Source organism: Kryptolebias marmoratus, linkage group LG9 (genome assembly GCF_001649575.2).
Source record: "Kryptolebias marmoratus isolate JLee-2015 linkage group LG9, ASM164957v2, whole genome shotgun sequence".
Classification (NCBI taxonomy): Eukaryota; Metazoa; Chordata; class Actinopteri; order Cyprinodontiformes; family Rivulidae; genus Kryptolebias; species Kryptolebias marmoratus.
Genome location: NC_051438.1, coordinates 5,897,970 through 5,912,799, shown reverse-complemented (window position 1 = coordinate 5,912,799; position 14,830 = coordinate 5,897,970). Strand labels below are relative to the sequence as shown.

The window sequence follows — 14,830 nt, the reverse complement described above, 5'->3', positions numbered from 1 at the left end:
ATCCAAAGTCACGTGATGTCATGTCTATATAAGTCATTGGTTTTCCTGTTAAATTCTTGATTATTATCACCGTTACAGATCATTTCCTCTGTGTTTAATTGGAGAATGTGGTCACACATTTGTCAAATTCATACAACTGAGTCTTTACCTCATGACACATATATCATTTTAGTCCTCTCCGCCGAAATGTGGACATTTTGGCAGGAGAAGTGGCCTGACGGCTTGAAGTGAAAGGAGTCAACGAATCTCCACAGGGGAGCGAAACCCGACACAACACCGGGAAAGTCTCAACTTCCGCCTTTTATTTGTCTTGGCTCCGCCCACCTATTTCCTGATTGGCGGAAAGTATCCGGCTTTGAACTTTAAAGATAAGCTCTTCTGTGCTGAATGTCACTCAGGCGGCAGACTTGTTACAACCCGATAGTAGGACACGTCAGGAAAAGGTAGGCTACTCTCAGCTGGATATTCGTCAGTATGTTGAAGAGTTTGTGTCGTGTTTGTGCCAGCCACAGGTAACATAGGTGTTACAGACAGTTTAGACAGGGAAACGCCTAAAACTCATAGACCGTATGACTCAGGAGTCTCTTATATAACCTTCATTTTGTGTTTGGCTTCTTTGGTTCTCTTAATAAACACGTAAAGAGGTTTTATTTAAGGTATTAGCTCCAGCCCGTGAACTCCCTGTGTGGTATTAGCTAACAGAGGAGGAGAGACAGCAAGCTCAGTTTGTGGCACTGGCATGTAGTAGTGACACTTCCGGTGGCATGCCACTGGGTGTGTCACTACTACATGCCAGTGCCACAAATTGAGCTCGGCCTTGCTGTAACAGAGCTTAAAGAGGCTTCCTACAGCTTGTCTATAACTTAAAAAAAAAAAAAAAAAAAAAAGGTGTTTTCTCCATTAAACAGGACTTTAAACCTTAATCTGCATGTAAGCCAACACTGCCACAAAAAGAAAAGATAGAAATAAACCCTTTATCCTGCTGTGCTCCTTGGAAAACTGTAATATTACAGTAAATGTAATACTACCATCACACCACTTACTGACATGTAATGCACACAATGACTCATGATTGTTAAGGAAGTTATAACTAATTTCATTTTCGTTTTTTGCTGACAAACAGAGGTGTAAACAGCTGGTTTGTTCAAGGTGTTTAGTCTGAACTAAATGAACTGACCGCTGTTTCCTCGTGGGCCGAGCTTTATCATGACACCTGGAAAAAGTGTGTGTTTTCTCTAAAAGATGGCTCAATCAGGACATATGAAGCCAGGTGTACAAGGAAGTGATCAGTAAAGAGAAGGCTTCTGAGGAAATGAGAGCCCTAAATTAAGGCCCAGGATCACATCTCCTGATGAGAAATGGAGTTCTCTGAAACTTTCATTAAAGTCAATTTTATGGTTCATGAGATATTTTGCCAACAGTACAGAGAAATGAAAGCAACAGTATGACTTTGCCTTCAGCACCAAGTGGTAATAAACTTCAAAGTTGCCCAGCCTGTGCGATATTAAAGTAACAGATATCTAATACTAACACTCTGGATATTCTAAAAAGACAGATTCTTTGGGTTTCCTGTCGTCCACATGCAAACTGAGTTCTTGGTGAGGAAAACTGGAACTTAAAATATAACCAAAAAACATTTTCCAGAGAAAAGCTAATGTCAGGTTGTATCGTTTCAGTGAACATTGCCTGAGATTGGCCCACATTTTTAAATTTGGCCCCTCCTTGTAACAGAGTTCAGTTTCAATAATCAGTCCTGAGCTGTTGTTGCTGCTTCAACGGAGCCGGGTCATAAAAAACTGTCAGTGCTCTTGAGTTTTAAGACAAACACTCAGGAGTTCTGATTTATGAAGGTAAAACCGTTTCTCCCCACTCATTAAAACCAAGTCTCACCTTTCTTTTGAAGCTAAAAGAGAAACCTTGTATTTGCTCCTTTTCTGCCCTGGTCAGATCACGTGGATGTATTGTTTATCCGTGCTTCTTCCCGGTGTTTATTCCCTCTGATCCAGTCTAACGTGAACCTCTGAGGTTCACCACAAACACTCTGACTTTCCACGGTCCTCTTCCGCTGCATCGCCTGTTTCGTCCTGGAACTTCTTTGTTGGAAAAAACCCTAAGAGTCCGTGAGGGAGGACACCATTTGACTGTAAAATCAGTGACACACACTTTCTGTTCAAAGGAAAAATCCATCTTTAATGTCTGCGTGCAGAAATCCCCTAAGTAATATCCAATCTAATCTGGGATCTGTGTGCGTTTTAGACACCAGAAACAGAACCACCACAAACTACAGGCGTGTGTAGGATGAATCTAGAGGAATTAAAGAGTGACTTTGTGTATAGAGCCTCATCGGCTGACTAAACTCATCAGGACTGATGTGTTTTGTGATTGTGAGTGAAGCTGGAGTGCCTTTCTGCTGTCAGAGAACAAAGAGGAACTCTGAGGGGACTGAAAACGCTTTCATTTACACCACACGGTCTTTAAAAACACTGAAATAGAAAAGGAAAAAGAATTACCCTTTGTTTCTTGTCTTCCTCCCGCGCAGGTGGACGGATTTCTACACGATTTAATTGTTTCCTGTTCATGTCTGCAGGAACATGGCTGAGGTTCCCGGTGGCAACGAGGGACAGGACGCTGTAGACGCTCTGAGTATGTTTGGGAAGAGGTTGGTACTCTGCAGAGCTCGCTATTTATTCTCGCAAAATACCAGTCGTACCCACAGTAACTCTAAAATGCATTCTCCCCCTTGGATGCTTTATGTTTTTATTGCTATTATGAATCAGTCATGTTCAATGTAAATTGATGCCTAATATAAATATTTTAAAGTGACTGTCCTAACTGAGGGAAACTGAGTCACCGTGAAGGAGAACAGGGACAGACGCCACCAAGAAAAGAAAAGAAAACTTGACCATGAAGTCTTCCACATGCCGTTTGACAAACTCTAGTTGAGATTTATTCTGAGTTTTCTTCTTTAGTGTCTTTCTCTCTGCCACTCAGACTGGTGAAGAATCCTGATCAACCTGTAGATTTACACATGTCCCATATTCCTCCCATTTCACGATGATGGATTTAACAGAACTCCTGGGGATGTTTGGAGCCTTGGAAATCCTTCTGCCTCCATCCTCTGACTTGTTCGTTTCAGTAATCCTGTCTCTGATTTGAATTAGGACAGTCACTTTAAAGGAGGTGAACATTTATGCAGTCATTTATTTTACGTTATGATTTTATGTAATTGGTCTTACATTGTAGAATTTGATTTCACTTTGACACTGAAAAAGGTTTTCTTGAATTTTTGTCACAAAGGCAAATTTATATTGACCATGATTGATTTATGATAGTAATTAAAAAGAAAAAGAAATCAACGGGGTGAATACTTTTTATAGACACTGTACATGTACACCTGACCTTTTCAGCATAAAAGATGACATCACGCCAACGTTAAACCATTTCTGTTTTTTCCCATTCATGTAGAAGCTGCTTGTTAAACAAAATAATCCACTTTGATGTGCTACCTGAAACAAGCTGCTGCCTGTTGTGTTCAGACTGTTAAACTTGCTCAGTCACAAGGATGTTATGTTGCTGCTAAACAAGTTCTCCAGGATTCTCCTGAAACATCTTCTCAAGTGTCTGTGTTTTGTTTTTTTATATATTTGTACAGTTTCAAGTCTACGGCTGCAGGTGATGGTAAGGTCGAGGAAATGGACTCCAAGTCCAGCAGTTCAGCCGTCAAACTCGCACTTCCTGACAAGTACAACTACAAGATGGACTACCCCTGCCTTGGAACCTGTCTGATCATCAACAACAAGAACTTCAACAAAACCACCGGTAATTACTTGAACAATTTTTTGATGATTTCTCTAAATCGTAGGAAACGATTTAGAGAGTTGGTTGGAAGTCTTACAGCTTCTACAAGAAGTGATCTGTGATAAGCAGAGAAGTCCATCTGAACATATAGGCAGTCGTGGGGCAAAAAAAAGTCTGCCCTCTGTCAGTTCTAGGGTTTTATGTATCAGGACATAATAAAACTGATCAAATACATTGATTACCTGATCACCATCAGAGGGACCGCCTCTAAAAAGCAGGCGTTTTATCAGTTTGCTGCTCTGGAGCAGACAGGTGAGTGTTAACACACACATCAGCAATGACCTTAGAGAAGCGACTGTTGCTGTCCATCAGTCTGGGAAGGGTTAAAGGTCATTCCCAAACAACGTGGAGTCCATTATTCTACAGAGAGGAGGATTATTCACGAGTGGAAAACATTTAAGACAGCTGCCATTCTTCCCTGGAGTGGACGTCCCACCAAAGTCACCCCAAGGTCAGACCGTGCACGGCTCTGAGACGTTTCAGAAACCCAGGAGCTCCATCTCAGACTCTACAGGCCTCAGTTAGCAGGTTAAAGGTCAAAGTTCACAACAGGATAAATAGAAAAAGACTGTATAAGAATGACTTGTTTGGAAGGGTTGCAGGAGAAAGCCCCTTCTCTTTAAAACCAACATGGCAGCACGACTTCATCATCTGAATGAACCATGAGACTTCTGGAACAATGTCCTTTAGACAGATGAGACCAAAGTAGAGAGGTTTACCCATTCAATACATCTTTATTTTGGTTTTCTTTAACTAGATAGTTAGCATCCATCTTCTCTCCCTCGAATCATTCATCCATAATTCATCTCTTAATCAGTGAATCATGTAAAGATGGAAATAAACCCCATTAAACCTAAGGGGGTTTATTTACATCAATGAAACAATAAAACAATCAACCTTATACAAAAATAAACTCAAATCCTCACACACTGGAAAAAAAGAGTGGGCCAAAATTCCTCCACAACCACGTGAGAAACTGAGAAAGTCCTACAGAAAAGTCCTTTTGAGGGTTCTTGCTGCTAGAGGACGTTCAGGCTGTCGAGTCCTGGACTGGACTGGATTTTACACAGCTTTATTGTTTTTGTTTAATGAACAAGGACCCGATGGAATCTGCTGTGTGTTTTTGTACGTTGAGTTTCACGCACGCTTCATTGTTGCTCCTTGGCTGACTGTATTGATGCTGGGATTTAACGCGTTCTGTTTCTGTTTCTGTGTCCAGGAATGAACTGTCGTCACGGGACAGACGCTGACGCTGGTTCTGTTATGAAAACCTTTAAGGGGTTGGGTTACGCAACCTCAGTGTTCAACGACCAGACCGTGGATGAGATGAAAAGCCTGATGAATCGCGGTAATCATAGGACCTCTTTGAGTTCATTTTTAAATGAAAAGAAACCCTCTGCGTCCTGGTGTTGTATATTTGCATGCAGGGGCGACATGCATTCCTCCAAGCCTTTATTTGCACACTGAACTGTTTGAATGATTGGTCTCCTTCGTGAAAAGACTGCGCGTGCTCTTATTGTTGATCCTCGGATGTGATGAGACTCCGCTCCGCAGCAGCTCTGGGGACACGTGAAAGAAACATTTCAACGAATCCAGGATAATTTACTTAGAAAATGTGCAAGAAAATAAAAGAAATGCAAAAATCTCATGATGAGAAGCTCCAAACTAATCATTTCAGGCCTAGGTGGGGGGAAAAATGGAGCACACTGGGTACTGAAAGTGTCCTTAAAAATGATTTAAAGCTCTCATTTGCTTTTCCTGCCTGATAACCTGACTGTCTTGTTGTCTCCAGTTGCTCGGGAGGACCACAGTAAGAGCGCGTCCTTTGTGTGTGTGCTGCTCAGTCACGGGGAAGAGGGCGTCATATACGGCACCGATGGGTATGAAAAGATCGACACCCTGATAAAACCCTTCAAAGAATACAGCTGTCGGAGTTTGGTGGGGAAACCGAAGCTCTTCTTCATACAGGTTTGTTCTCCACGTCGGTCCGCACGCACTTCCACACGTAAGAAGCCGAATTACACTGATTTGTCTTACGTTAGGCGTGTCGTGGCTCGCTCCTGGATGACGGCGTGATGATAGAGACTGACGCCGTGCAAGACGAAACGGTGCAGAAGATTCCCGTCGAGGCAGACTTCCTGTACGCGTACTCCACGGCTCCAGGTAACCAGCCCCAGTTTTCTGTTCACATTTTCCCGCCTGCTGTCCAGATCTCTTTTCTCAAAGAGCTAAAACCAGTCGACCTGCAGGTTTCTACTCCTGGAGGAACACGAGCAACGGCTCCTGGTTCATCCAGTCTCTGTGTGCAATGTTGGAACGCTTCAAGGGCGAACTGGACCTGATGCAGATCCTGACCCGGGTCAACAACATGGTGGCATCCAACTTTGAATCCTCTTCCAATTTGGTTGGCTTCAGTGAGAAGAAGCAAATCCCCTGTATTGTCTCAATGTTGACAAAAGACTTTTATTTTCCTAAGTAAATTAATGTTATATTTAATTCATTTTAGGAGCCCCACACACTCACAACAGGAGAGCATTAACTGGGTCGAAACTCAAAAGTATATGGGAAAATATGTGATTTAAAAAAAAATTATTATTATTTATCACTTTAAAATTTAATTATGCCATTTATGTTGTCACACAAGTAGAAACATCCATGTGTTGGGACAAAATAAAATGAAAAAATATTGAAAACTTGGACAAAGCCACAGGTTAATCTGTCAATATTTATTTAAAAAAAAAAGCTACATCTGACCTCGGTTTTCAGATGTATGAAAACCGAGGTTTAAATTATTAAAGAAATATAAATCACCTTTTCCCAAGACTTATATTATAACATTTATTTGATGAATTATTTTTTATGTTGCTTGCTGTACCTGTTGGTTTTTATGGGATTTTTCTGAATGTATTTCATTGTTTTTTTTTTAAATCAGCTTGTAAAGCCTTTTTGTCAACTGTGTTGTTTTCTAAAGGTGCAATAAAAATAAACTTGACATCATCTAGTATGACGTCATATCATAATTCATCGAATCTGCTAAAAACAAATCCAACCAAATCCCAACATCTTACTTTAAAATAAAAAGGGAAAACAAAAACATCTACGCCTGAAATCAAATGTTTTATTTTTAAAGCTGGTTTAAAATAACCAAAGTGCCGTACAATTAAACTATTGAAATAATCGCCTAAAACAGGAAGAGATTAAATACAAACACAGGGTAAGAATTCCAGTAAAACCCTCTGATTCATGTTAGCTCATCTCTTAGCTGCAGGTTCATCAGGACGAGTTTGATGCGTCCCATCTGGATTGTTTTTGTTGCTCTTTGCAAATCAAAATCCTAAATTACTGTAAATTCTAATTCATTTTCTGACTGTCAAAGCTGAGTAACAGCCATGAGAAGTCAGTGAACTCAGTTCTTCATTAAGATGAGAAGCGATAGGGACTCGATCTGCCCCAGGTTGGCTGGCCAGTTAAAATATCACCTCACGGGCCGAATAGGATTAAACTAAGGGCCTTTCTTGGCCCGTATGCCTTATGTGGCAAACATAAGGCACACAGAAGAACCCCACTAAACATCCTGGTGCGTGTGTGGGTTTCTTCTGAGCACTCTGGTTTCCTCCCACAGACCAAAACCATGCATGTTAGGTTAGTTGGTAACAGGGGCGCCTGCAGGATTTTACCGGAGGGTACACACAAAACCAGCACAATGCACCTGACCCACACAAAGACAGCGCGTCTGACTCGCACAAGGGCCAACACGCACAATGCAACGCACGCACACACAAATATATGCCTACATAGCCCATTTGTTACAAATGACACTAAATAGTAAAAAAAGGAAAACAAAGCCTGCCTATTAGAAGTGAACTCTCCTCCTCCCCGTCGATGTTGATTTCGGGGTGAATGTTCGCCTGGTGTCCGACATTGTGTTGCGTTTTAAGGCGCCTCGGTGTGCTGAAGGTCCCGCTCTGTTGAAGCTGTGGACACAGGCAAATGTCAGGAGAACTTCTAGTACTGTATGTACATTTGGGAAGAAGTCCGCTGTGTCCTTTAAAACTTGGCAAATCTCGCTGTTGCCGTCTTTATCGTTAGCCTGCCTGGTAGAAGATACTGGCCTGTCAGTCGTGGGAGTGCCAGACACACTTGGTCTCTCCCTTCTGAGATAAGATGGTCAGTGAATGGAAGCAATAGATTCAGTCACTGGTAGTCCTGTGGGGTTGGTGTAGGCGTATTTGATCTCTTTGTCTGCACAGACCCTATCCGAGGCACCGATGGACTTGCGTCTACTTTGGCGGCCGCATCCCAACTTTGATTCCACAGTTTTTCAAAGAAGTCGTCTCCCCTCTTTTTTTGAAGCAGCATCACTAACGTGCTGGCATTACCAGCAGCAGCTGTAAATCACAGGCTGGGTCTTGCAGACCGTTGTTAATAAACCCTGCACAACAACAATACTGATGATAAAATCAAATGACCCCGTTGCTCTGCTCAGTGACACCGCAGTGCTGCAGCTTTTGGGGTCTCCTTCAGTCTTCAGTTGATCCATACTTGTAGTTTTTTATGACAGTGGAAATGCACGCATCGCGCTGAGACCAGCGTGTGGCTGAAAACTGTTGCAAACGCTGATGTGTGCTACTGTTATCCAAAAAGATGTGCGTTCGTTTTTTTGGTGAGGCTGTGATGAAAGACGCAACATCTTGGACGGCACTGAGTGCATTTCGACCCAACTCGCCTGCCAAGTTAAGTGCATGGTTTCCGCAGTGGACGTAGGTGGTGGATGGATGCGACTGTTTGATGCGAGCTTGAATGCCTCGCACCTTTCCACTCACGTTCCCAGCGCCATCATACCCTTGTCCTACAATATCTCCTGGCTTGTTTAGTACAGTCTTTGTTAAAGGTCCCACCGGTGGTGTCAGCAGTAGAAATGAAGCACAAAAAGTCAAGTTTCCAGAGTCACAATCCACATAGCCAATCAAAGGAGAGATCTGTTCTGAACTGCTGATGTCGGCTGTTTCATCCGCCAGGACAGAAAACCATTTAGCTCTTTTGCATTTTTCAGGAACAGTGTTCTGAATTTGTTTCCCACATAAGTCTATTATTTTGTTTTGGACTTGATGACCACAGGACGTTGCATTTGAAGGTGCAAGCTGCAGATACTGTTCGAGGTTTGCATCACCATCTGCACGATAGGTAAGAAACGCAGGGAAATTGCTCCGTGCGTCAGTGTGACCTCTGAGAGGTACGGTTCGCTTTCCAAAAATGGCAATAAGGTCAGTAATTGCTCTGAGGCCGTGCTTGTTTCGCTCCAGCGTCTCTCGATAGGTGCAATCTGACGCTCCACAAACAGGTTGCATCTCTCCTGAGCAGACATGCACGCAGTTTCGTTGAATCTGTGTGTTACGTCCCGGCTCGTGAAGGATGCAACTTAAAGGACGAGACCCAGAATATGGTATAACAAAAATAACTTGCAGTTTATTTTTTTGGTTACAATTAAAGTGCTAAAATGAAATACAACATAGGAGTTTACCATAAAATGAGCCAAAATACAGCAAAACTATTGTACAAAAAGCAAAATAGACTATTTAAAGTCTGACTGGCAAAACAAGAGACAAATCCCAAATAGACAGGCACGAAAGAAAACCAAACAAAATCTCAGATAACAAAACTAATGAACTCCAACCACAGCTGGCTGAAACCAGAAACAGTTCCACTTGAGCATAGATTTTGACTACCAAGTTTTCTTTTGCTGTCACAACCTATACCAACAAAGACAGTCAGAAAACCCTATGGCATACTGCACCTAAAGCACAGCAGCCCTGAATGAAAGGTTGAGCTGGCTTTTATCAGCTGCCTCATGGGGTCAGGCTTCCTTATTGGCAGCTGCTGGTGAGTGGGTGTTGCTGTCCAAGGTGTGCTCCAGCCAATCATCCTTGGACAGGTACTCCTCAGGAAGTCCACCAGCAGAGGGAGGCAGCCAAACAGCACCTGGAGCTGGAAACTCTTCTCACATGGAAACACTTAAAATGTACAGGCCTGGGGCCGTAACACTGTGGCTGTTTTAAGTTCCTCTGCTTTGATGGTACTAATATGTAAATAAGTCGGTAACTAGGCGGCTGTGAGCCGCTGGCTGTGGCTGGGCTCCTGTGGGAGGGTTGTAGCTGCGGAGGTGGAGGCAGAGGAGGAGGAGGGAGAGTCCCAGGCTCAGGTGCTGTGTCTGTGACATCCAGAGGAGGAGGAGGCGAAGAGACATTTGCTTCATTTCTACTCCTTTTGGCAAACGTTCCGGCGAGATTTAACTGTTTAAGTCTGCTTACTCATTTTTGGTTAGCTTCACCGCACATTTCGCTTGAGGAAAAAGCACCAGCTGCCAAATAAGTCAAAGTAAAGTAAGCAATAAAATTTTAGTTTAGGATGTACGGAAGTGCGCCCCCCGCCCCCCAGACGCATATAGATGTACGTACAGGACGTTTTGACACAAAATACCATTTCTTTAAATTTTTATTTCATCTACAATTTTGGTAACAATAAAGGGAAAAAAGTCTAATAATTATCCATCCATTCATTTTCTTTACCCGTTTCTCCCTTCTGGGTCACAGGGAGCTGGTGTCTATCCCCAGCTGTCACTGTATAAGAGGCAGGGGACACCCTGGACAGGTCACAGGCTCATCACAGGGACACATAGAGACAAACAACCATTCACACTCTCACTCAAACTTAGGGACAATTGTTTTTGGTCTGTGGGAGGAAACCGGAATAAACCCACGTGAGGACAGGGAGAACATGTAACTCCACACAGAAAGGCCCCAGGTCGGGAGGTAATCCTGCAACCTTCTTGCTGGGAGGCAACAGCTCTAACCACTACCCCACTGTACCACCCAGTCTAATAATTATAAAAATAAAAAACCTCAAAGGAAAATCTCGAGATACACAAAGTGTGTCCCTGTGATGGACTTGTGACCTGTCCAAGGTGTCCCCTGCCTCTCAGACAGGGACTGCTGTCTGCTGCAGATAGGCACCAGTTCCCGTCACCCAGATAGAAAAAAGCGGTAAAGGAAATGAACGGATGAATGAATGGATGGATGATCAGTTTGAACAGTTGGCCACTAGAGGGCATCAGAGGTTCGCCTGCAGCGTCTGCTCTAAGACCTGAACCTGTGGTTAGGTTTAATCCCTGATGCTCTAAACCAGGGATGTGCATTCCTGGTCCTGGAGGGTCACCATCCTGCATGTTTTACTTGTTTCTCTGCTCCAACGCACCTGATTTGAATCAATGGCTGATTAAGAGGCTTCTGCAGAACATGAAGAGGTGATTTAACCTCTGAATCAGGTGTGTTGGAGCAGGGAAACAAGGAAAACATGCAGGATAGTGGCCCTCGAGGACCAGGGTTGGCTAGCCCTGCTCTGAGCAAACCATCCACGAGTTTTATTTAGAGTTTATGCTCACTCAGTCCACTGAACCTGCACTCTTATTGGAGGATTAAATTCTACAATCCACACATATACATGCTGAGGAATTCTACATTGTGCAAATAAGTGGCTTTGGCTTCAATTTAAGTATCTTTTTTTTCTCCCCTCTTGTTCACATAAGGCCTTTATTTAGAAATGAAACTCAAGCTGTTGACTATCAGACCCCCCCCCCACCCCGGTATCGCCTGCAGAAAATGCGCGTGCCAAGTAGTGATAACAGGCCTGGTGCACAGATCTGGGATCTGCTAGTCGCTCCTGAAGGCTTTCCAAACATCATCGTTTCTATTCCTCTACTTTAAAAAAAGAAAAGCTGTTTTCTGTTTGCTGTAAATGGAAAGTGTGATGGAGTAGGACACGTCCGCGGTGACTGAATGCATATCACCCGGCAGAGACATGAGAGGGAGGGAGCTGTTTTGGTCAAAAACCTTGAAAATGACCTAATGACCTAATCCAAAAGTTAATTGGTTGTAGATGTACATGCAATGATCACTTCCTGAAAGTTTCATTAAAATCCGTCCAGTGGTTCATGAGATATTTTGCTAACAAACCATTATTTGCTGTTTTCTAAACAGAGAACGTGTTTAGTGCAATCTGTCAGCGGTCAGAATATGTGACGAGGATCATCCTCAGCTACTACCACGACCAATTTCAGCTCAATATCTGTAAAAGTGACCGAGTTAAAGCCATTCCTGCAGGTATATTTTGCATGTCTTCTGAACGTACCTATATTTATTTTTCTGCAGCTTCTTCTTGTCTTCTTACACACTATCTTCTGTTTCCTCACTAATTTGTCACTGAACTGAATCACATCCTGTCAACATGTCGTTACTGCGGAACCTGCTGCAGTCACTTTCGATTATCCCTGAGTGAGACTGAGCTGAGGGCCTGAGATTTTGTTTTCTGTAACAGTCGGTGTGCACCTATCGGTTCGTCTGAGGGGGCAGAATGAAGACAGCACAGTTTCCCCGGGGGGGCCCTGCAGCTGCCCTGTTGTTTTTGCACCTTCGTACGCGCTGCTGCTGCGGAGCTTCTGGTTTCGTTTCTGCCGTCAGCGGTGCAGAAACACCGAGGCTGGTGCAGATGGAGGAGGAGGAGGAGGAGGAAGTGAAAATGAAATCCAGCGCGAAGATCGTCTATGCATTAAGACAGCGAGATGATCCTACGTTAAAGATTGCACAGGATGAAGTTTTTGGATTAGGGTTGAACATCAAAAAGGCGCCAATTCACAAGCACTGATGCGCCATTATGACCAGTCGTAAACAATAAAAGATACTTGTTCATTATTCTTCTGCATTTGTCCTAGGTTTTGGCTTGCTCCTTCTGCAGGTTTAGAAAAAAACATTTTAAAAAATACATCAAAATGAGCAGCTCAGTCAGAAAAAGTGTGCTCTGGTAACAACGCAAAATTGTGGAAATGTTTTTCTATTGACAACAATGATTTGGGTGAAGCAGGTGAGAAAACCCAGCCGTCTTTGGAGAGCTACAGCTCCAACAGACTCCACAGTACAAACATCATTTAAAGTTTCAAAAGGCCACAAAATGTTGGACTGTCCATGCCTGAAGTGGTGATTTAAGATTCTCAACAGTTTTTACACAACCACAGTTTCAAGTTGATGAACTAAGAGTGTGACTAACTCTCCAGCTGTCAAAATGTCTCAAAACTTTTGTGAACTAAATTCTCTTATTCCCACAATAAGAGGCTCCACCTCAGAGCATGGACATGTTTGTCCTCTTTCACCCAGTGTGTCTCACTGCTGTAGGACAGGGTCTCATCGACGTCCACTGAATCTGAGCTCAGAATGGTTTTTTTCTTCTTCTTCAAAACTGGAAGTGAAAAGACTTGAACTTGTCACACCTCCGACAGAAAACCCCGTTCACACATAAACACGGACGTGTGACGACTTGGACACTTCTGCCACGTCCAGTTCAGCTCAGGACTGTTTTTAATGCAACATATAGTCTTCGTGCCGCAAATGTTTGTCTGAGGCATACGTTTTAGTCTGCGTTTCTGACAGTTTTTATTAAAGGCGCGTTCCGTCTGATAGTTATCAGAGGATAGAGAAATCCAGGCTAGGCTAACGCTCAGCCAAACAGTTTTTATAATACTGTTCAAGTTTATTAAACAACTCTTCATCAGTAATGACATACTTGACATTAGCTAATATTAAAGCTCTACATTCCTGCATGACTCCGTTTGTTTAGGGTTGTTTTTTGCTGTTGTCTCAACCGAACAGCACCCGTGTTCCCACACCAATGTATGTGTGCAAACTGTAGACGTGTTTGTAATGCCGGTGCTGAACGTACCAGTCCCCCAGTTCAGTAAACTTCTGCACCGACCAGACTGATCTTCAACACACATACTGCACTTTCATGTACTCACACGGACATTGTTAGGTTGAGAAGACAGCAACAACCCAAACAAATGGTGTAGATGTTTTCATATTAGTTAATGTGGCGTTCTTGAGGTTGCTTTTGAGATGATTGTTACATAAAACCGTGACTCCTTTGGTTAAATAGCCTGGAGGTATAATTTATCAGAGTTTATCTTAGTCTGTTCAGCTGAGGTTCTTAAATCCTATAGTTTAGTTTATGTTGGCTTATAATACCTTAGTTTGGTTTTCCTGAGTTTATTTTACTGTGACTTAGTCTATTTTATCCTGCCATTGCTTGCTTAAACTTGTTTTTGTTTTGCTTGGCTGAGCTTATTCTATATTTTAGTTTAGTTTAGCTTATCTTAGCCTGTGTTTTAGATCAACTTAAAACGTTTTTTAAGCCTTTTGGCACCTTTAGTTGGCCTTTTATTGAAATGGTTGGCCTTCGGTACTCTTTAATTTAGTTCAGTATATCCTAGCTTTTATCATTTCTTATCTGTTCAGCTGAGGTTTTTCAATCCTAGTTTAGTTTATGTTAGCTTATTATCAGTTTATGTCTTAGTTTAATTTTCCTCAGTTTATCTTTAGTATGACTTGTTTTAGATAAATTTAGTTTAGCGTTTTATATTCTAATTTCCTAGCTGTTTATTTTACTTTTGCTATTATTGTATGGGTTATCACGATGACTGTATTTTTGTGTTGTCATGCTGTAAAGCACTTTGAACCGCCTTGTTGCTGAAGAGTGCTTTATAAATAAATCTGACTTGACTTGGATGAAGACTTTTCTCCTCACTGCGTCTATGACTGATGTCACGGCTGATAAGCTACTAACAGACTGGAGCAGGTAGTGACAGACAGGTGTGTGGTTACCATGGTGACCCTAATGAGGACCTGGCAGCAGCCGTCTCTTTCCAGCTCTCATACAGTTCATACGCCAAAATGGTGACGTCTTGTCATTATAGATTATTACAAAAGTAAATTCCAGATAATAAAGTTGATGGATTTTGGTCCCCTTTGAGATTTCTTCTGATTTTTCTGATTTAAACCGGTAAAAAAAGGGCCAGAAATCAAAGTCATCTTTATTTAGTTTTCTGCACTGAAAACAGATCAGAGTGAGCCCTCTTCGCGCGCAGTTCCTG

General features: G+C 42.5%; 1 protein-coding gene across 1 annotated transcript; it reads left to right on the top strand.

Moving 5' to 3' along the window:
- The first annotated feature begins 311 nt into the window (after positions 1 to 311).
- Positions 312 to 6,855, top strand: LOC108240012 (caspase-3). Its single transcript, XM_017423096.3, has 7 exons — positions 312 to 443; positions 2,588 to 2,659; positions 3,653 to 3,819; positions 5,078 to 5,206; positions 5,651 to 5,826; positions 5,901 to 6,021; positions 6,108 to 6,855. Exons 1-7 carry the CDS (start codon positions 388 to 390, stop codon positions 6,335 to 6,337), a joined length of 951 nt encoding a protein of 316 aa, XP_017278585.1. The 5' UTR covers positions 312 to 387; the 3' UTR covers positions 6,338 to 6,855.
- The last annotated feature ends 7,975 nt before the right edge of the window (positions 6,856 to 14,830 follow it).

Bases quoted from the DNA above. Each gene is read 5' to 3' on its own strand.
- LOC108240012 (XM_017423096.3), top strand. From the start codon at position 388: ATGTCACTCAGGCGGCAGACTTGTTACAACCCGATAGTAGGACACGTC. The intron at 444-2,587 runs GTAGGCTACTCT...TCATGTCTGCAG, and splicing joins GTAGGACACGTCAGGAAAAG to GAACATGGCTGAGGTTCCCG. The intron at 5,207-5,650 runs GTAATCATAGGA...TGTTGTCTCCAG, and splicing joins GAAAAGCCTGATGAATCGCG to TTGCTCGGGAGGACCACAGT.